Source organism: Nansenia antarctica, assembly GCF_963989245.1.
Source record: "Nansenia antarctica genome assembly, chromosome: 5".
Taxonomy (NCBI): Eukaryota; Metazoa; Chordata; class Actinopteri; order Argentiniformes; family Microstomatidae; genus Nansenia; species Nansenia antarctica.
The window spans coordinates 18,346,533-18,366,756 of NC_137690.1; the positions used below are offsets into that span (position 1 = coordinate 18,346,533).

Below are 20,224 nucleotides of genomic sequence, written 5' to 3' on the forward strand. Positions count from 1 at the left end.
AGCATCAGGTGAGAGACTACTGCAATCAATTACAAAGCATTTCAGGCTAACTTGCACGCCAATATAACCTGAAGGAGAGACCAATGCAAATAATGAGTGAAGCTCACAGATCACCACCCCAGAGGTCATTGATAATTTCTAGGCTTTCACTTTGTTCCTTGATTGACTTAGGCCTACATGCTGTTAACTATTAACTCCACTAGGTGGGAGTCACAGATCACTGCTCACAGACCTGTTTATGTCTCATGCGCCAATCCACTCAATGCAGAAATATTATATGATAATATAATATGATAATCAAATATTAGTACTTTCCTGTTGACTAATTTCACTCAACAGCTCGTTGAAGTAAAAAACAATACATCTGATCCTATTACATAGATTAATTCAACTGTCAAATGTGATGATCACTCCAGCAAGGCCCTGAGGCAATTTCAAACAGAGAGACTGGTGTACATTTTACATACTATATTATATGACCCAATATTTCACAACCAAATCAATCAAACTGGTCCTCTGGCCTTGGAGTGTGTCATTGGCCATGACTCTTGTCCTTTGACTTGCTGTCATGTTCATGCACGTGTGTGTGTGTGTGTGTGTGTGTGTGTGTGTGTGTGTGTGTGTGTGTGTGTGTGTGTGTGTGTGTGTCAACCGTTCATCACAAGACTATGTTTGCCAAAATGAAGAAGAATATCTGCTCCAACACTGACCAGAAAATAAAATAGTTTCACTGCATGCTTAGTTACTTTACAGTATTGGCAAATACATACACAACTAGTATTCCAAGGTTTACACTCACACACTTACCCTACAGACTGATGGACTCAACAACTGTAGCGCAGTCAAGAAAGCGCAGAGACGCAGCATTGGATTGTGGGTATCTCTTGGCTGCGTTCGTAAATTTGCTCTGAGAGCGCCGGAGCGCACACTGGCTTCAACGTGACAAAGAGAACAAGTAATTTGATTGGACAAGAGGCACTCCATGAGTGCTGATCAGATTTCCAGAGCGTATTTACGAACGCACCCCTTGTGTTTCCTCAGTTTAGTTATGGTAGACAGGGGGCAGAGGCGAAGTGTTTTGGGGATCATAACTTAACTTTTTTTCTATCTCTCGTTCAGGATTAGAGTTGTTCGTTACGTCAAGTCGCATGAGTCCGCATTGCAGTGTATTATTCATCGACTCTTCCACTTGGGGAAACATACAAGTAAAAACAATATTACAACGTAGTTTGAGAACTTCAGAAGTTGTTTGCCTAGCTAACAGCACTTAGCAGTAATCAGGCTAGCGATATGAGTCTGAACGAGCACTCTTTACAGGCTCTATCATGGAGAAAACTGTACTTGAGCCGTGCGAAGTTGAAAGCTACAAGCCGGACCTCAGCTCTCCTGTCGGGCTTTGCCATGGTGAGTACTGTAGCCTAGCCGTTTATTAGGACGTCCGTTCCGCTTACTATCTTTTTTTATTCGAGTGAGTAAAACTTTAAATTCTTCTTGCAGTGACAGCAGAGCCCACCACAACAAGCCAGTGACAGTGTGACCTTTCACTCAGCTTTACCCTCTCAGCTGTTTCTCACGCTCGCCACTCTGCATGCAGTATTCTGGACCTAACCCTTTTGGCCTTTTTGGGTAATAATTTCTGCGTTTAGTCTGTAGTTTAAATGTGTTTATTTATTCTTTCAGGTGGCCATGGTAGAGGTGCAGCTGGAGACGGACCATGAGTATCCCCCAGGTCTGCTGATTGCCTTCAGCGCCTGCACCACTGTCCTGGTGGCTGTCCACCTCTTCGCCCTGATGATCAGCACCTGCATCCTGCCAAACCTGGAAGCGGTCAGCAATGTTCACAACCTGAACTCGGTGAATGAGTCGCCTCATGAGAAGATGCACAGGTACATTGAGTTGGCCTGGGCCTTCTCCACTGTTATTGGCACCCTGCTCTTTCTCACCGAGGTGGTCCTGCTGTGCTGGGTCAAGTTCTTGCCCCTCGAACGCACTCCAGACCAGAAAAATGCCACCATCAGCTCTGGCGAGGCTGCAGCCATTGCCTCCACCTCAATCATGGTACCATTTGGACTTGTGTTCATTGTGTTTGCTGTGCACTTCTACCGCACACTTGTCAGTCACAAAACTGATCGTCAGATTCGTGAGCTGGAGGAGCTGTCTAACATCACCCGGCTCCAGAACCAGATGGACCACAGAGAGACCGACAGTCTGCAGTCACCCTCCGCAATTTACCCCTGATGGAACATGCACAGTTAGGAGGAGTATAGCTGAACAGTAGACTGTTTTAAGACATTTATAGTGAAACACGAGTTTTTTTCTATTTGCATGAGCACCAGGCCTATGAAATGATCAACGATACTGTAGATCATTTCTTATTATGTTTTAATGGGATTTGGACAACTTTTGTGTATGTAAAAATGCAAGTGAATTTGACTCACTACAGGTCAGAGGATTGGTCTCCAACCACAATAGGAAACTGTTTAACTTGCTGCATGTTGAGTCTTCCTGTGTTGCGAAAAACACATCATATTTCCTGAACTGTTTAACTTAACCTGGGCACCTGTGTGGAATTTGTATTTCAAGATTTTTCATGTCATTATTACATATATGCAATGTGTTACCCACTAGAAGTTATGCCTTTGGCAGCTGAGGAAAAAAAACCTAAAAACTGGGTTGAGTATACCTTTTTTTAATATATATGTTTTGTGATCTATATGATGAGAATATGATATTGGCTTTTCAGGACAATAACTTGCCTGTTTAAAAAAATAAATAAAAAATAAAATAAATAGATAATATAACAATTCAATTTATATATATATTAATTGAATATATTAATATATTCAAGTGTTTACGCAAGGAAAGTGTGAGAAGTATAGAATCCAGATGTTTTTGTTTATCTTTTGTTTTGTTTACCTTTATCAGTCCATGCTTGATAGTTAAAAAAGAAAAAAGAGACGTATTGGCCTGTACAGTCCAACTTAACTTGTATTATAGTGCTTACTATGAGGCAGCAGGATGCCTGTCCTGACTTTTTCTATTTTTATTTAAACTTTATTTAACCAGGTCTCATTGAGATAAAAAAAATAAAATCTCTTTTACAAGAGTGTCCTGGCCGAGACAGGCAGCAGCACAATTAACAGGGTTTCAGACATAAAAACATATAACAATTTAAAATGAAAATAGAGAATAAATTACAGAATCGTAAAATATAAAAGATACTCATCAATATTTGTCACAGGTCATCTACATCAGCGATCAAAGTGTTGGTGATCATCATGAGGAGGAGTAAACATGTGGCTGAGGATTTATTCACATTATCTTTCTACATATTACTCACAGCACAACACAATGGAACATGAACTTATGGCTACTGATTTTGAAGGAATAGGTATATCATATTATGTGATATTTATATTAAGTAAATGTACTTATATTATATTCTTGCTCAAGAATTAACTGTTATTTTTATACTTTTAACTTAAGGTTTATCAAGATTATGCATGTGTTTACTTTTAACACACTCTTACTGTTACATGATTTGAAGTGTGAATTTTAGATTACATTCTTTATACATTTTCCTCTGGCACATTGTGGATTTTTTTGGATTGTGGTTACATATGGTTCCCAGGTCTTGTTTGGCTGAAATATCTTCCTTTGTAGGAAGTATGTACCGGTAGGCTAATATACTCCCCAGAAGCACTGTTTGTTGGTTTGTTTGTTTAAAAATTACAAGATCCTGCTTCTGATAGCTTCTGGAGATATTTGGTGGAGTCAATAGACATACGTTTATGTTGACCTTTGAATGTGATTTTAAGTGCACATATTTTTATTGAATATTTAGCAGGCTTTATTTCTAAGTCTATGAAAAGAAGTGATATTTATTTTCAGTTCTTATATACAATGTTTTATTATGTAAGGATATCAAGAAAGTGACCCAGCCTTGGTCTGTGTCATTGACACGATTCTTTCAACCCCTACCAAAACCACATTATATTTGGTGTAATTTGTTAATTCATTATATGTATAATTTGGAAAACTGATCTATGCAGGATTATGTGCACTCTATCTCTGTTTGATGGACTGTTAATACCTTTTTAAAAGCTTTAATTTCTCTCCTGTATTGAACACACCCCTTTGAATGAGATGCCAAAGTGGTTCATTGTCTGTGAGTACCTGCGGTTGATCACATTAGTTGTACTAATGTAGATGTAAAGTTTACGTTGTTATTATAATGTTATTATAATGTCCAGTGCAAAATCCAGGAGGATTTTCTTACTTTTGAATAGTCCTGTCAACATCAGATGATTTGTAACAACTTTTGACCTACTGTGCAATAAACAGAATTTTCCATGCCATTCAGTTGTATGTTGATTCTTTTATTTATTAAAAAAAAAACATCTATGAGATGTAATGTGTGACTTTCTCTCATTAATGAACGAGAGAAAATTTGCTATATCAAATATAAATAGTACTGCTGTTTTCACTTTACGTGCAACTTCGCAATTGAGAACAAAGTCAATTGTACCCATAATAGGCTTCTTTTAAACAGGTCATGTATGTCTAATGGTTGAAGACCAAAAACAGGAAGGAAGTGACTCAGCCGCTGGTGTCCGTTGACTTTCTCTTTCCTCAGTTTGTCTATTTATGGAGCTCATATTAGCAGGCCTGTCTGTAGTGTCAAAGGAGGGCACAATACCCTCTCCTCTTTTTTGGTTTCCTGGATTTTCTTGTTGCTATGAGGGCTCGTTTTGTAGCCTCCCTGAATATGTCCTCCACATTCTCTCTGTATTTGGCTGAACACTCCATGTAGAGCTCGGCTTTGATCGTCCTTTTGGTCTCCTCTCCCTGCTCAGACAATGAAGTGAAATAGCATTAGGACAACACGATCTTAGTCAAGTTTATTAAAATGCAAATGTTATTGTTATGAGATGTTATTGATCAAATACTTAATCTACGACTCCAAATCCTAATACATAACATGATTAATCAATTAAATTCAACCACTTGTATTTTCAGTAAAGCCATTATTAGATTAGATTAAATTAGATAAACTGTATTTATCCACCAAGGAAGGAACAGGGATAGCAACCCCCACATAAAAACAGGACAATAAGTACAACAGGACATAAAAATACAAAAAACATTGCTTACTCCTAACATTCAGAGACATGACTTATCATGGTCCCAGTCGTCATAGTTACAGACTATCATCATGGTCTCAGTCGTCATAGTTACAGACTATCATCATGGTCCCAGTCGTCATAGTTACAGACATCATGCAGCCATGTTCTGGGATTGGGATGTGCAGTACAGTAGCTAGAGATACATTCCACAGTAGGGTATACATTTAGATCAGACTCTATGTACCTGGATGTATGTAATGGGGTTCTGGCCTGAAGACCAGAGTTTCCTTGCCAGGGCCTTATCTTTCCGCAGGTCAGTCTTGCATCCTATAAGGATGATCGGCACGCCACGACAAAAGTGATGCACCTCGGGGAACCACTGTGAAAGATCGTCCACACTATTATACATTATAAAGGGCTTATATGGAAAGGATCTTTGTAATGACAATAGTAAATAATGTATGCCCCCACCATAACATAAGGAGAATTCCTGGTGGATTAGCAAATTGGAACAAGCATGGAAGTACCCAGTGGAAGCTGAATGCAGTACCTTTATCAGAACATTTTCAAAGCTTGTGGGGCAGGTTACATCATAGCAAATCAGTACCAGGTTGGCGTTCTGGTAGGATAGAGGCCGTAATCGGTCATAGTCTTCTTGACCTGAGAGCAACAACAACAACAACATATGATGGTTAGTGGTTAGATTAGTCTGTAATGCTGTCTTAACATATACAGTATGTCTGCATTAAACTCATATCAATTCATATCATTCTTACGATACTTTGAGAATCACTATGTCCACTACATTTAATTCAACATCTCCAGTCAAGACAAGCTTCTTTAATGCCAGCCTTATGCAAGTCCCTTTTTTTTAAAAAAACCATCTAAAATCAACCACTCATACTGTCTCTCTTCTGAATTTCACTTTTTTGTGTACATTTTAAATTAAACAAACATTGTGTTTGTATAATTGCATTGCTAGGATGTTTGACTAATCTTATGACACACCTACAAAAGACTTGGGATACCTGTTTAGCCAGCTGGTGTTTTCAAAACCAATGATGTGTACAGTGAGTCCATACCTGCAGTATCGCAGAGATTTAGATGATACTGTACACCTCTGTACCTCACTTTGGTGGCATACTTCTCAAACACAGATGGAACATATATCTGAAAGATAATAGGCAAACATGTAATGCTTTCAGTTCCTATATTTATCAAAACAGACATGAAAACTATTAACATTGTAGAAATGTTGAATAAATCAGGAACACAACCAGCTTTTACTTGATAGTATTATGAATAAAGATGCTGGGAGATGCCCAGCTTTAAAATTTGTTTTACCTCTGGAAAGTCTCCTTTAGAGTAAACCATGACAAGGGACGTTTTCCCACATCCGCCATCACCTACAATCACAACATTGAACTCCTCTCGCCTCCTGGCATGCTGCCCACTGCTTAGCCCTGACCCTTTCTGTGGCATGGTGGCATGCCTCTGAGACTCCGATGACAAAATGGCAAAGATGTCTCCTCTTGCTGAAAGAAGATTTGGGTTCAAATTCAATAAGAGAAGCGTAAACAGCTTATATGTAGAGTGGATACTAGCACCGAGCCAACTATCCATGAGGCTACTCTCCTAAATGACTTGACAGAAACCTGCCGGCTGAGTCCCGATTCTCTGCTCCTCCTTTCTGCCCCACCCATCCCTTGGGCACTCACTCCAGCAGTGCTTATTCAAAGATAACTATTTAATTAAAACAGGATTATCTCATCTGACAACCATGTTAATCAGCAGGGTGTGATTGATTGCCTTCGTATCAGATACGAAGGTCAATCAATCATACCCTGATGATTAACATTAGCATTATACGTAACGCTATCTGCTATCAAAAGCTGCGTAAGCCTATCAGTATTTTTTAAAACTGGAATATTGCTTTATCAGAGGTTCATTCCGTTGAGACGTCTAGACATAAGCTATTTTATACATAACTATATTAATGCTATAGCCTACAAAGTCAATGTTGATTATTGCGTCCAATGTGACAAATAAAATAACATAATAAACATACATAACATAACATAACATAACATAATAACATAACATAACATAATAAAATAACATGTTGATGAGGTGTGCTAAACTGGGATGGGTGGGGCCAGAAGACTGAATACTCTTCATTATAGCGTCTCTGGAGGGTCTCTCTGCGTACAGTAACAGTTTCCATTGTTGACACCTGAGACCTGTTGTATATTCAGGTACTTTCTTCAACAACTTACATTTGAATCAGGTATTTTCCTTGCACCAATGAGTCGTCTTACCCTAGTTTTGCCCCTTTCATATTTATGTACATGTATTTTCAGAAGCCTGGATTTACTTTTTTGCCCTTTGAAATAATAGGCCCTTCCAATGTGCGGAAGGATCAGACATCACAGCGCAAAGTCAACACCGAGAGGAGCGCTATGACAACAGTTGCACGATGTAGGTCCATAGTGGGGGACAGATTTCCGTTCAGGTAAGTGATGATGGGCATATCAAATATCAAATGTGATCAAACATCCTTAATACTAAATATATTCTGCTCATTAGTGCATACAATTACAAGTGTCTTGGACCCCAATAAAAGGCTTTTAGAGGGCTACAGGTGAAATGCGCGCTCCCCATCACCTGCCGGGGCGTGTACAATGGCGAGGACCCGCGGAGACCACAGCCAAAAGAAATTCCCATCTAACGGGAACAATCACATTTATACATTTTATTATGCCTATTATCAGTATTTTGAATGATCGTTTTCACGTGTACAGGTTTGGTGAATGTAATGGAAAACAAACAACAGGTTACTAACGGAGAACAACCTCAACATTGGAGAAGTTGCAAGTTGATCATAGACCCATCGTTGACGAATGGATTCTTCAAAGTGTATCGTTACGATGGACAGCATTTCAACATGCCAGTGAGAACATTTTAATTTCACCTAATATACTTGTTTTGTTGTTGATGTTAACCTGGTGTAACATAACGTGATGTAACATGTAGGCCAGATAGATAATCCATAGACACTCACAGCAATTTGATAACTGAACATATCTAATGTCACGCCTTACTTCATGTAATGTTCTAATTCGTTTCTCAATCTCACTGTACCTTTGACTATTACTTTCCATTATTTGACTATACCCTTATTGATGTTTCTCTCAGGTTCAGGGTTTAGGAGTATTTCCTGTAGATACTGTCAGAGACCCCAGAATTTGGCGACTTTGGAACAAATACAAAGAGTCTGACCTCCTAGTGCCAACATTTAAGGTGATACTACTCTCACTGATAACAGTCATATTAAGTCTTTGGCATTTATGGATGGTCATTACAAACACATCATGTTTGATCACAACTGAAACTATCTCTGTTTTCTGGTTTATGTTTTAGATTGATGAATGCTATGTGGGCCCGATTCCTCTTAAAGAAGTGACATTTGCAAGGTTAAATGACAACGTAAGGGAGGGTTTCTTGACTGACATGTGCAAAAAATATGGACAAATCGAGGAAGTTGAAATTGTGTACAATCCTAAAAACAAAAAGCATTTAGGCATTGCTAAAGTCATCTTCGACACAGCCAAGGCTGCAAAGGACGCTGTGCAACACCTTCATGACACCTCTGTCATGGGGAACATCATTCATGTGGAGCTTGATCCAAAAGGTAAGGTTCACAGCATGATGTCTATTACAATACAACATAACACTTAAATATACAACTTTAATATGACAATAGATAATATTAGCATTTGTATGTCTCCCAAATTCTCCCGAGAGAGTGGTCTGTTTGATTCAGTCATTATGTGTAATCCTCAGGTGAAAACAGAATACGATACTTCCAGCTTCTTGTAAGTGGACTCTACACCCCTTGGACACTGCCAGTGGGCTGTGATGAGAACACTCTGCAAAACCTAACTGAGCGATTACTGGTACTATACTCTGTTGTGTGTATTAGTATGTGTTATTTAGCAGCTTCATCAATTTCTCAACAGTGAAATAATCTATTATTTTTAGTTTATGTTTAGAGAATGTTGTTGCTGTTTATCACACCAGTTTGTTGGTATAAAGTTTATTTTCTCAGATTCTCAGTTATGGGCATGGAAATGGAAGGAGTTTGTGCAAGGAATGCATTTTTAAAATGTATTTTATTATTATTATAATATATATACGTATATATTTTAAATTACAGTATGTCTTAGGAATTTATTTATTTTAACCACCCTGTCTTCTCTGTCTTCAGGGCAGCAAGTCTGTTCAGAGACTCACTGATGGGAGCTCGTCATTTTGCATTTCTAGTCCCACCAGTGTCGCTACGCCTCTCTCCCTGGACACAGCCTACTCCAGTATATGGCAGGACACACCAAATAGCTTTGGACAAACGCCTGTCTCTCAGGGCACCCCTCATACCCCCTTCCTTTCTGGGACCCCACTCTCTCAGGACTCATGCTACTCTAGCCTGCAGGCCACCCCAGTCAGCCTGGGCGAACACCCCTCCTCCTACAGTGTTCACAGACGCTCAAAGCGTGATGTCTGCTATCTCCAGCCAGGACGACCCTATGGGAGATCCCATCGGACCTCAGAGTTGAGCTCTCTCCTTAAACACATCCATCCTCCTCCACCGCTCCCCCTTCCATCCCAAACACATTCTGCTGATAACAGCTACAGGTCGGCCTTCCTGTGGTGTCAGAACACCCTGCCCTCTGCCACAGAGCCTCCCCTCTACTGCCCCCTTCCTGAGAAGGATTCCAGGATAGTACTCTCTCCTACCTCAAAGACTTTCCCTCTGAGCTGCAGCTCTGCCAGTGCCAGTATGGATGTCATGTCTGTGAGGGAGAGGACAGAGACTCCCCCACCTGACCACCGTGCATGTCTAACAGACGTGCCCCCTTCCCCTCCTGATCTGTCTCCTGGAGCCCCCGACCCAGAACCAGAAAGCCACAGCTTGGACTCGCGCATTAAAATGCTGCTAATGAAAACCCAGAGTTCTGAGCTTCCCCTCCTTGGTGAGAGGGGCTTAGAGGCTGAAGAGCCCGCACAGAACAGCCCCGTGGTCCCTCACTCTTGTAAATACTCCCCTGTCTCAACCTACTCATCGGACTGCACTCCAGCCCTCAGTCCTCACCCCACCAACAACGGCCTGGAGGACGTCAGTCCCACATCCCTCCCTGATTCAGAAGAAGACATGTCCGTCCCAGGTACTGCCTCCCTTATAAGGACTTCACAGCTCTCCTGGCGTCCTGGGAACCTTCCTCTCACACACATGGAGAGAAGAAATAAGGGAATGGAGGTGGGCCCAGAACAGACAACCTCTGACCAAAAGGATATGGGAAGAGAAGGGGGACTCCATTCTGTGTCATTCCCCAAGGTGAGCATGGAGAGCATAATCACAGTGATGTGCCTAGGGATGAGCTGTTAAAGACCCACTCCAGTCAAAATAAAACATTTAAAGTTGAAAATCAATGCTAAGTATAGCGATATACTGTACATCAGTTTTCACCATCACATCCATAACAAAGGCTGCCAGAGTGTAATGAAGCATTGTGTGATTTAGGGAGGAATTACCGTACAACTTCCAATAAGCATTGAGTCTCCACTAAACGCCTGTCTCTAATAGCCAGGCAACTAATGACATTGAAGAAAATAAGCACCTGTCCCTATTACGCAGGGTCAAAATAAATAGCTTAACACTATGTATTCCCTTGTGACATTAGTAGATGATTAAAGTGACGCAGTTGATTCTGAGCAACCTTTGGAACATTACCAGTATTTATTCAACAGTCTGACAGATTGATTGCGGCAGTCTTGATAAATGACCATATCTATCGACAATGAGACGATTAAACTCATTTTAACTGATTTATTGTCGGCTAATAATGTTGATATAGTGTTGGTGGATATTTGTTCTCAGTGTAGTATATATTCAGCTCTGTCATATCAGCCGGAGTAACGCAAATAAATGCCTGTGCCACTTAAAGAGGTTTTACAGTAGTTGTTATGATGGGCTTCGATTTGCAGTGAAAATCCTCACATCCTTGTCGTACATTTGTCACATTGTACTCACAGGGTCTTCCTTTACCAACTGAAGACATGGACATCTCACATGATCAGCGATCTGGAACTTTGATTCCCCAAAGACATTGTGCAAAGGGCATCACAGTAAACTCCTCCTTTCCCTCCCCACCACAGCCTCGTCCAGTCCCCAATCTCAATTGCTCTATTCCAGAGCCTCCCTCCAATCTCTCTACCGACTTCTGCCCACCAATCATCCCCTTCAACCTCCCAACTCACATGCCCTCTTCCAACCCACACCCTCAGATCATCCCTCCCATCCCTCTCATTCCAATGACCCTTTCCAATGGCATTATTCCGATTCCACCTCCTGGGTTCCGAGGGATACCTCCTCCACCCATTCCTCCCCCCATAGCTCTCATGGGACCCCCTCCACCCATGTTAGCTCCTCCATCTATGCTACCTCCAATTTACCCCTTCCTCCTGAATGGACACCATACATTCCATGGGCTGCCCTGGCCCCCACCCCCCATGCCCAAATTCAACCCCTCTGTGCCTCCGCCAGGCTACCAGCCTCATAAGGTCACAGTGGAAAGGGTGTTGGCCGTCATCGTGGAGGAGCTGAAGTCAATAGTGAAGAGAGACATCAACCGTAAAATGGTTGAGGGGGTCGCCTTCAGGGCCTTCGATGAGTGGTGGGACAGTCAGGAGGGTAAAGCAAAGGTGAGCTACAGTAGGACAGTGGTCCTCAAACCTCTCCTCAGGGACCCCCAGCCACTCCACATATTTGATCTGTTCCACCACCACCAGCACACCTGATTCAACTAATCAAGTACAAAGCAAATATGATTTGTACTTGATTAGTTGAATCAGGTGTGCTGGTACTGGAACAGATCAAATATATGGAGCGGCTGGGGGTCCCCGAGGAGAGGTTTGAGAACCGCTGCAGTAGGAGATTGAGAACTCATCTAGGACATGTTTTAAATGTGTGTGCTTCTTTGCTCTAATCAATGGTGAGGAAAAGAAAGATTCACTTGGAGAAAAATGTGACAGCAGCTGGTGAAACCCGGGAACAAGTCGGCAACCAATCAAAATATTCGGACTTTTATTCAGAAGAATGTAAATAAATGTCAACGTTGTTGAAAATCAATGACACACTCGCTAGTCAAGCCAAAACATTGCAATGCAATGGATTCGGTGAGTAATCCCCACTACTGTACACTAACTAGGTAGTAGTGGGGATTACTCACCGAACCCATTGCATTGCAATGTTTTGGCTTGACTAGCGAGTGTGTCATTGCTTTCCAAGAAGGCTAAAATCTATTTAAATTTTTCAGAATAAAAGTCTGGACGGTCTGTCGGTTGCCGACTTCTTCCCAGTTTCACCAGCTGCTGTCACAAATGTTGTTTAAAAATGTGTTGCTAATATCACATCTATGTATCCAAAATTGTCACTATGAGAGATCACTGTTCACTTAACATAGTGATATAGAATATATTCTGATCTTGATTATTGCTATTGTTACTATTGAGCTGTATTAGTACTTTTTATTTACATCTTTTCAGGCTGCTGTGACCCTGGGAGAGGGTAAAGTGGAGGAGTGGGTCAAACCAAGAGATCCCCTCAGACAGAACAGTAGCCTGCGTGGTGTCACCCTCCTGCCGTCCTTCAAGGTGCTGCTTCTAACTCAGTGGTTCTCTCCTCAGGGACCCCCAGTTAATTATGATTTGTACTTGATTAGTTGAATTAGGTGTGCTGGTAGTGGAACAGATCAAATATGTGGAGCGGCTGGGGGTCCCCGAGGAGAGGTTTGAGAACCGCTGTTCTAAACTGAACTGAACCACTGACAGAGAACACATATTTTACACACTATTTTGACTGTGGTATGATTATAATGATGATGTGAGTGACATGTGTTCATGTGTAGGTAAAGAGGAAGAAGACCCATGATCCGTCTGCATCAGAGAGACCGAAAAGAGTGTGGTCCTCCGCACCTGTCAATGTTGAGCCAGAGGATGCTGGTCAGTGCTGTGTTCCATGCGTAGTCAACATTATGTTCTACTAACATAATCGCAACTGATTTCTCTCTCTCTCCCTCCCTCCCTCCCTCCCTCCCTCCCTCCCTCCCTCCCTCCCTCCTCTCTCTCTCTCTCTCTCTCTCTCTCTCTCTCTCTCTCTCTCTCTCTCTCTCTCTCTCTCTCTCTCTCTCTCTCTCTCTCTCTCTCTCTCTCTCTCTCTCTCTCTCTCTCTCTCTCTCTCTCTCTCTCTCTCTCTCTCTCTCTCTCTCTCTCTCTCTCTCTCTCTCTCTCTCTCTCTCTCTCTCTCTCTCTCTCTCTCTCTCTCTCTCTCTCTCTCTCTCTCTCTCTCTCTCTCTCTCTGTGCATCATCAGAGTTGGACCAGGGGAGTGATATGTCAAGTTACACATTAGACAAGTCCAGAAAAGATGGAAGCATTCAAGCTGTAAAGCGAAGACATGCAAGGCCACTTGAGCTGGACAGTGAGGGAGAGGAGGATGAGGAGGAGGAGGAAGAGGAGAGTACAGAGAAAGTGGCGGATCCAACAACAGACAAAGAGGAAGATGCTGGGCCATCAGACAACATTCCTAAAGACCAGGTACACAGGGGTATTTCCAACTAGGAATAATCAGTAATGCCAAACTGCCAGATCTGTTTTTCTAAATTATAACACATACGTGTCTGTATTTCTGTGCATAATGTGGTTGTCATTTTCTTTCAGCTGTGCGATGAAGTCGACGATAAAGAACAAAAGGAGGAAGAAATGGAAGAAGATGAAAATGAGATCCTCTGGAGAGAAACAGGAGGAGTGCGGTCTTCAAATGAGGGTAATTCTCTAAAGCATTATATCTTTGTTTATGTTTATGTTTATATCTTTGTTTAAGTTACCCATAACATAACTACATGCCAAGTAATGTATTTACACCTAATTATTTTCACACTTGCCAGACGCTGCCAACGTAACCGTGTCCGATGCAGAGTCATATTCCTCAGAAGAAACCGAATACCTCTCAGACCCCTTCGATTCCTACACCTCAGAGGAGAGTGAAGACTCCTCAGAATATGACTCCAGTTCTGATGAGGAGGCTGAGGAGGACCGTGGGGAAGGAGAGTGTGTGGTGATATCATCAGATGAGGAGCTGATGGAGCTGGAGCCCCCAGCCACTCCTGCTGCACCTCTTACTCCGGGCACAGAGCTGGAGCTGGAGCTGGCCTTACTGGAGCGCCCAGAGCAGGTCCTGACGGGGCCTCGGGAGGAGGCGCAGCACATAGTCTGTCTGAGCAGAGCTGAGCTGAGGCACACCAGCAACCTCAGACCCCCAGACCCAGTGATGGAGCTCCTAGCCAGAGAACACCAGCAGCACCTCCAGGCCCCCTCACCCATAGGACTCCCAGGTTGTTCTATCTCAATATTGATTCACAGTGTTTGTAGTGTACAAAAATACTTCAAATGGATGATATTTAAATGAAAGTGTAGCGTTATGCTAAATAGTGTTTTGTCATTATTTGAATCCTCAGTGGTGGAGACTGACTTTGAGTTGGAGCTTGGCAGCATTGAGTGGAGAATGGAGTCACCAGACAATATGGGGAACGTCAGGCCCCTCACCCCTACAGGCTCTCTGGGCGACAGTGACTCGGATCTGCTCTTCAAGAGCAAACCAACTGCTGTGGAGGAGGTGGAACTGCCACACACACCTGGTCAGGGAGTAGCCGCCCACCGGGAGAGTGACGAGGAATCTATGGACCAGCTCCTCTCCCTCTCCCTCACACACAGTGATCCTCTTCTCCAGAGTCTCTCTGGGCATACATATGAGGACATGCCCAGAACCCCAGGAACAGACGAGAGGAGTGTCTGGAATCCCCTCAGGTCCTGGAGGGTCCCAGTGACACCAGGCAGAGAGTCAACCCCTACAGAGGCAGGCCTGGTGATGAGTCCCCCTCCTTGCAGCCCCTTCCCCTTCCCCCTCCCCTCGCTGTCTTCCCGCCTCTGCCTTAGGACCCCACGGACCCCTGGAAGGGGTATCACCTCACTCAGGAGGAGATGTAGATGTAAAAATGTAAATGTGCAAGGACGACTTAAAACCGGGAAGACCCCTATGGTGGCCACTTCACAGAGGACATATGCTACTTCTTCCTCCTTGTCCTCCAATGAGACACTTTCAGACTCGCCTATTCTAACTTCCTCTGCGTGCAGCCTCTCTGAGTCCTCAGCGCAGACCCCCGACCACGGCGATGTGTGGTCAGCCGGAGGTCGGAGGAAGGTGCCTCTACAGGGCCTTGAGAACAGGCCGGTGCAGGTGGAGAAGAGGTCCCGGAGGACGGTAAGGCGGGAGATGCGGCAGAGGATGAGGCGCAGGAGGAGGATGAGGCGACGGCAGAGGACGAGGTCGCTGCTGAGAGCCACGCCCACACCCTCGCTCTCGTCTTCCAGTTCCTCTCCCTGCGGTGGGCCTCACGGTGAGGAGACGGCTATCCTACACAGCATCTGGAGGGAGGGCGTGGATGAGGAGGATACCAGGCTCCTGCAGGCCACCTATGACAGCATGCTGCAGCAGCACAATGGCTTCAGCTGGCTCAGTGATACCCTCTGGGTCCCTCACCCTGATATCCTTTACCCAGACTGATGGGTAGCTAGGCTGCCATCTTGGTGGGCCAGTGACACACTCATGGGGTCACCTCGGTGATGTTTGTTTTCCACATATATTTAGTTTAATAATGACTGTTGCATGCTAACATGTTCCATTATTAACATCAGTGAAAGAATATACACTATGGTATCCTTTTGGGGGTTGCAAATCATTTAGAAAGTTAATAGACCATTAGATAGTGGTTTATTGGTAGTGCATATATATAACCCATTCATTAAAAGTTACAGCAAGCCACATTTCCGTGCCCCCCAGTACTGAAGTGATGATCATACACATTTTTAGAAATGGGTTATAACCAGACTATCAATGAACTAATAGTTTGTTATACTGTAAATACGTACCAAACCCCAAGAAGGATACCTGTGAAATGTTACCAATGTTGTCTATGTCATCTATAACAGTCTCAAGCCAGATGCATCCAATTTCATTATGACTCCACCACCCGTGGGTGGCAGCATTAAGAGGTGACCCTCACATGTAAAGTGTCTAGTTTCCTTGACCCCCTTGGCACTCACCAGAGTCTTGGCAGAAGAGACAGAGGAATGTAATGATTGGATACGGGACCATGTGACTGGATCTGCTCGCAGCGAAGGCTTTTACGAAATCAGCAAGAAGGACAAAATCAAATACCTTTTCAACACACGTTCCACAATAGACCTTCCTTCTACAACAACGACCCAGGTATTCAGATGAGAAGAAGAAAAAGCTAGAATAGATACTTCCCCAGCTTATTGTAATATGACTCACCATACTTGATATCAACAGATTTGATGAAGGACTTGTTTTTCTACAGGGCATGAGCATCCCAGCCCAGCCACAGCCCTCTCTGCGTTCTGGCTCTGAGTTTCGGTCTGAACAGCGCCGCCTGCTGTCCTCCTTCAGTTGTGACAGCGACCTGGTCAAGTTTAACCAGCTCAAGGTGAGTCATCCATCCACGTCTGCCACCCGGACTGACAACAACACAGTGCAGCTGCTCTTACTGCAGACACCTGGGGGGTATTCCATCAATGTCGCTAAAGGAAAATCCAGGCTTATTTTGAAAAGTCTTGCGAGAATAAAAGCCTGGATTTTCCTTTAGCAACGTTGAAGGCATACCCCCCAGGAGGCATCACTTAAAGCCATATCTTTGTTTCAGTTCCGCAAGAAGAGGATCCGTTTCTGCCGCAGCCACATCCATGACTGGGGCCTGTTTGCTCTGGAGCCAATAGCAGCGGATGAGATGGTGATAGAGTATGTGGGCCAGGCCGTCAGACAGGTGAGTCCAGTCAAATGCAGGTGTAGGACAGCATCAGACATGGGCAGGTGTAGGACAGCATCAGACATGGGCAGCGAATTGGACATAGTAGACATTTGGGCTATATTGACCTGCACTACAGTATCATCTGTCACGTTTTGGTATAAGGTTCTAGGTGTAGAGTGGTGTTGGACCCATGTGCGGTGCGACTCAGAGGAATTGAGGTCGAGACAGGAATACAATAAGGTTTCTCTTTACTGAGATGTATACAATGATCATCCATACAGGACAGTGATACAGAACCACAAAAATAAAGGGGAGCAAGCAAGGCTCTGCGCAGCGAGTAGATAATAATAACAAGAACAAAAAACACTTGCGAGTAGAGAAAACAAAAGACGAGCAATCAAGGCTCCATAAACTAATTGCAAGATTCACGTAAACACAAACAAATCAAAATACCACGTATAGTAGTGATGTTACGCTCGACGCAGTAGTCAATCTTCCGACGCAATGTACGTCGATACAAATGTATCGATGCTTGTGTCAATTTTGCAAAAAACCACGTGACTATTCGAACGAAGCTTCGTATGTCACACGAGCACCACTGACCGGTGTGTCAATCATTCCGCAAACGAGGCAGTGTTCCAAGTTTCGTACTGCATAAAATTACGTTGAACTCACTCATATTCGAGGATTGTAGTCAGAGTGGAGACATACGGATGCTAGACAGAATACATTTATTGACAGAGACAGAGATAGAAACCATAATTTATTTATAATTGCAACACATAGGCTAGCCAGATAGATACACATACATTAAAAAAAAAACGTTGCCTGTTCATGTACACAAGCAATACATATGTTATTGTTCACATAAGCACAAGTCTGTCCAGTTCCCACAATATAGCTTTGTTTTGCACTCTTTCCCTGTTCAACGAGCACATCCCAACACTGTTGGCCCTGTTATGACATGTGGACCATTTATATCTGCTCCAATTGTCAAACAGCCATGTCCCACACATGCCGAAACGTCATTCAGATTTGTATCCTTACACGTCATGGGGATAGTGGAGTGAATAGTGAATTGGACTGGTGATCGGAAGGTTGTGAGTTCAAATCCAGCCTGAAACACCACCACTAGTGTGCCCTTGAGTACTACAATTACTCCAGCGGGAATGTCCCTGTAAGTAGCTTTTGGCGCTTGCTAAATGGCAAATTCTATTCTATTCATATCAGAAATGGACACAACAGTTGCATTTATTTATTTATTCATATATGTATTTATTATAGTCTACTAGACACACCAACATTTAAGACCACATATATGGCCACATACACATCGACACAGTTTGTCACAGCACCTTTATTGAACAACACATCGCAGATGACAGTGGGCTTATTGTATTTTGCCCCAAATTCCTGACTTGTGAATCAGTTGATACAGGCGCCATACCGCGACCTGACCAGCAGATAGCATTATGGAGCTGCTGTATCGACTGCATCGATAGATCGACACTTTTTCCGACACAATTGTGTTGAATGTGTCAATGCGTCGAAAGCTTCGTTTCCCCCATCACTAACGTATAGTCACCATACCTGGAAGTAGCGACAGGTAAAATAAAGTCCTCCAGGTCCGAACGGACAGAGTCAAGTATAGTGCGCAATATATTCCTTAGGACAAACAAGGGTTCTCAAGACGCTAGCAAGTACGAACAACTGACAAGGGAACAGGGAAATGGGACACACCTAAATACATATATAAACACTCACAGGTGACAATAATCATGTAATTTGTCCAGGGCATGAGTAATGCTCTACAACCAGCAGGAGGCATCGGGGAGGCATCGGGGAGTTATCCTCGCTGACCCCCCTCGTAACAATCATCCATTTGTTTGGAAGTGAAGGCTGCATTTTGATTAGAGTGACATGTGAACGGGTCCGCCTCACCGCTCCTCTCTGCTCCACAGGTGATTGCGGATATGCGTGAGAAGCGCTATGAGGACGAGGGTATTGGGAGCAGCTACTTGTTCCGGGTCGATCAGGATACCATCATCGATGCCACCAAGTGTGGGAACTTAGCCAGGTTCATCAACCACAGCTGCAATGTAAGTCATGCCAGGTGAAAAACGGTGATGTTGTTTATGTTGTAAGATCTTTAGCATCACAGGGACATGTACTAGGGTTATCCAAATTGGGTTACACTTTACTATAGGGAACACCCATTAGGCACTCATTTGTAGCTTATAAGTAGCTATTATAAGGTTTTAGTAGCCATTGATCAGGTCTTTATTCTGTGGTTTCTTGTGCTAATGTTATTAGCCATGTAGTAGCTGGCCAGATGTGTTTTCGGCAACCCTCCAATCAGCGGCTCTCATCCTGGCATTGAACTGTTGACCTTGCGGTTACTGACTAGCCTCCCTAACCTCAAGGCCAATCATGCCCCCAATAACATTGTTGTGTGTGTCTTGGGGAAGGGTAGAAAGCAAACAATAATAAGCTACATATTAGTGCCTAATAAATGTTCCCTAATCTAAAGTGTTGCCAAAAATGTAACTACGGTTTGATTGTTGATCATTTCAACCATTTCAGTTGCATATAGAATGGCCAGACATTAACAGTGGATGATGACCTCTTTTTACCTTTAGCCTAATTGCTATGCAAAAATCATCACGGTAGAATCCCAGAAGAAGATAGTGATCTACTCCCGGCAGGTCATCGGTGTCAATGAGGAGATCACGTATGACTACAAGTTCCCCATCGAGGACGAGAAGATCCCCTGTCTGTGTGGAGCCGAGAACTGCCAGGGCTCACTGAACTAAACATCAGGCCCTCACCCCCCTACCCTTATCTCTCCAGCATTGACCTGACTGTCCTGTTGCATTTGTACAGGGACTGTTAATACATAACTAGACTCATCCTGACCGCTGCAACAGAGATGGGCTCTTATGCCTGTGCAGAAGCCTCTCCCTTATGACTTAGATATGGGGTATGATTTTGTATGACTTGATCTGGAGAGGTTGTTTTTTTGTACACCCAGTACATGATACATTCAATGTTTTCATTCATGAGAGCTGATGGCAATATATTCAGCTTGTGTCAAGCTTTTCACTTAATAATGATTGTTCTCTTATGTATATTGTTTGAGATATAATGTGGTTGCTGA

At 43.2% G+C, this 20,224-nt stretch overlaps 3 protein-coding genes across 3 annotated transcripts; 2 read left to right on the top strand and 1 right to left on the bottom strand.

Annotated features, from left to right (window-relative positions):
- The first annotated feature begins 1,230 nt into the window (after positions 1-1,230).
- orai1a (ORAI calcium release-activated calcium modulator 1a) lies at positions 1,231-3,637 on the top strand. Its single transcript, XM_080530913.1, has 2 exons — positions 1,231-1,404; positions 1,681-3,637. Exons 1-2 carry the CDS (start codon positions 1,291-1,293, stop codon positions 2,236-2,238), a joined length of 672 nt encoding a protein of 223 aa, XP_080387039.1. The 5' UTR covers positions 1,231-1,290; the 3' UTR covers positions 2,239-3,637.
- Positions 3,638-4,680: 1,043 nt separating this feature from the next.
- On the bottom strand, positions 4,681-6,608 carry LOC308157831 (rho-related GTP-binding protein RhoF-like; the record flags this gene model as incomplete). Its single annotated transcript, XM_080531432.1, has 5 exons — positions 4,681-4,848; positions 5,371-5,505; positions 5,677-5,786; positions 6,209-6,296; positions 6,471-6,608. 5 exons carry the CDS (start codon positions 6,606-6,608, stop codon positions 4,681-4,683), a joined length of 639 nt encoding a protein of 212 aa, XP_080387558.1.
- Positions 6,609-8,055: 1,447 nt separating this feature from the next.
- LOC308157833 (histone-lysine N-methyltransferase SETD1B-A-like) lies at positions 8,056-20,165 on the top strand. The gene is made up of 17 exons (XM_080531434.1): positions 8,056-8,076; positions 8,322-8,426; positions 8,547-8,817; positions 8,970-9,082; positions 9,394-10,348; positions 11,377-11,885; positions 12,729-12,836; positions 13,091-13,184; positions 13,554-13,777; positions 13,901-14,006; positions 14,128-14,574; positions 14,698-15,756; positions 16,318-16,508; positions 16,621-16,746; positions 16,963-17,082; positions 19,029-19,166; positions 19,707-20,165. Exons 1-17 carry the CDS (start codon positions 8,071-8,073, stop codon positions 19,878-19,880), a joined length of 4,746 nt encoding a protein of 1,581 aa, XP_080387560.1. The 5' UTR covers positions 8,056-8,070; the 3' UTR covers positions 19,881-20,165.
- Positions 20,166-20,224: the final 59 nt, after the last annotated feature.

Coding starts and splice junctions, on each gene's coding strand:
- orai1a (XM_080530913.1), top strand. CDS start 1,291: ATGAGTCTGAACGAGCACTCTTTACAGGCTCTATCATGGAGAAAACTG. Junction 1,405..1,680: donor TCCTGTCGGGCTTTGCCATG/GTGAGTACTGTA, acceptor TTATTCTTTCAG/GTGGCCATGGTAGAGGTGCA.
- LOC308157833 (XM_080531434.1), top strand. Junction 8,427..8,546: donor TCCTAGTGCCAACATTTAAG/GTGATACTACTC, acceptor TTTATGTTTTAG/ATTGATGAATGCTATGTGGG. Junction 16,747..16,962: donor TCAAGTTTAACCAGCTCAAG/GTGAGTCATCCA, acceptor TCTTTGTTTCAG/TTCCGCAAGAAGAGGATCCG.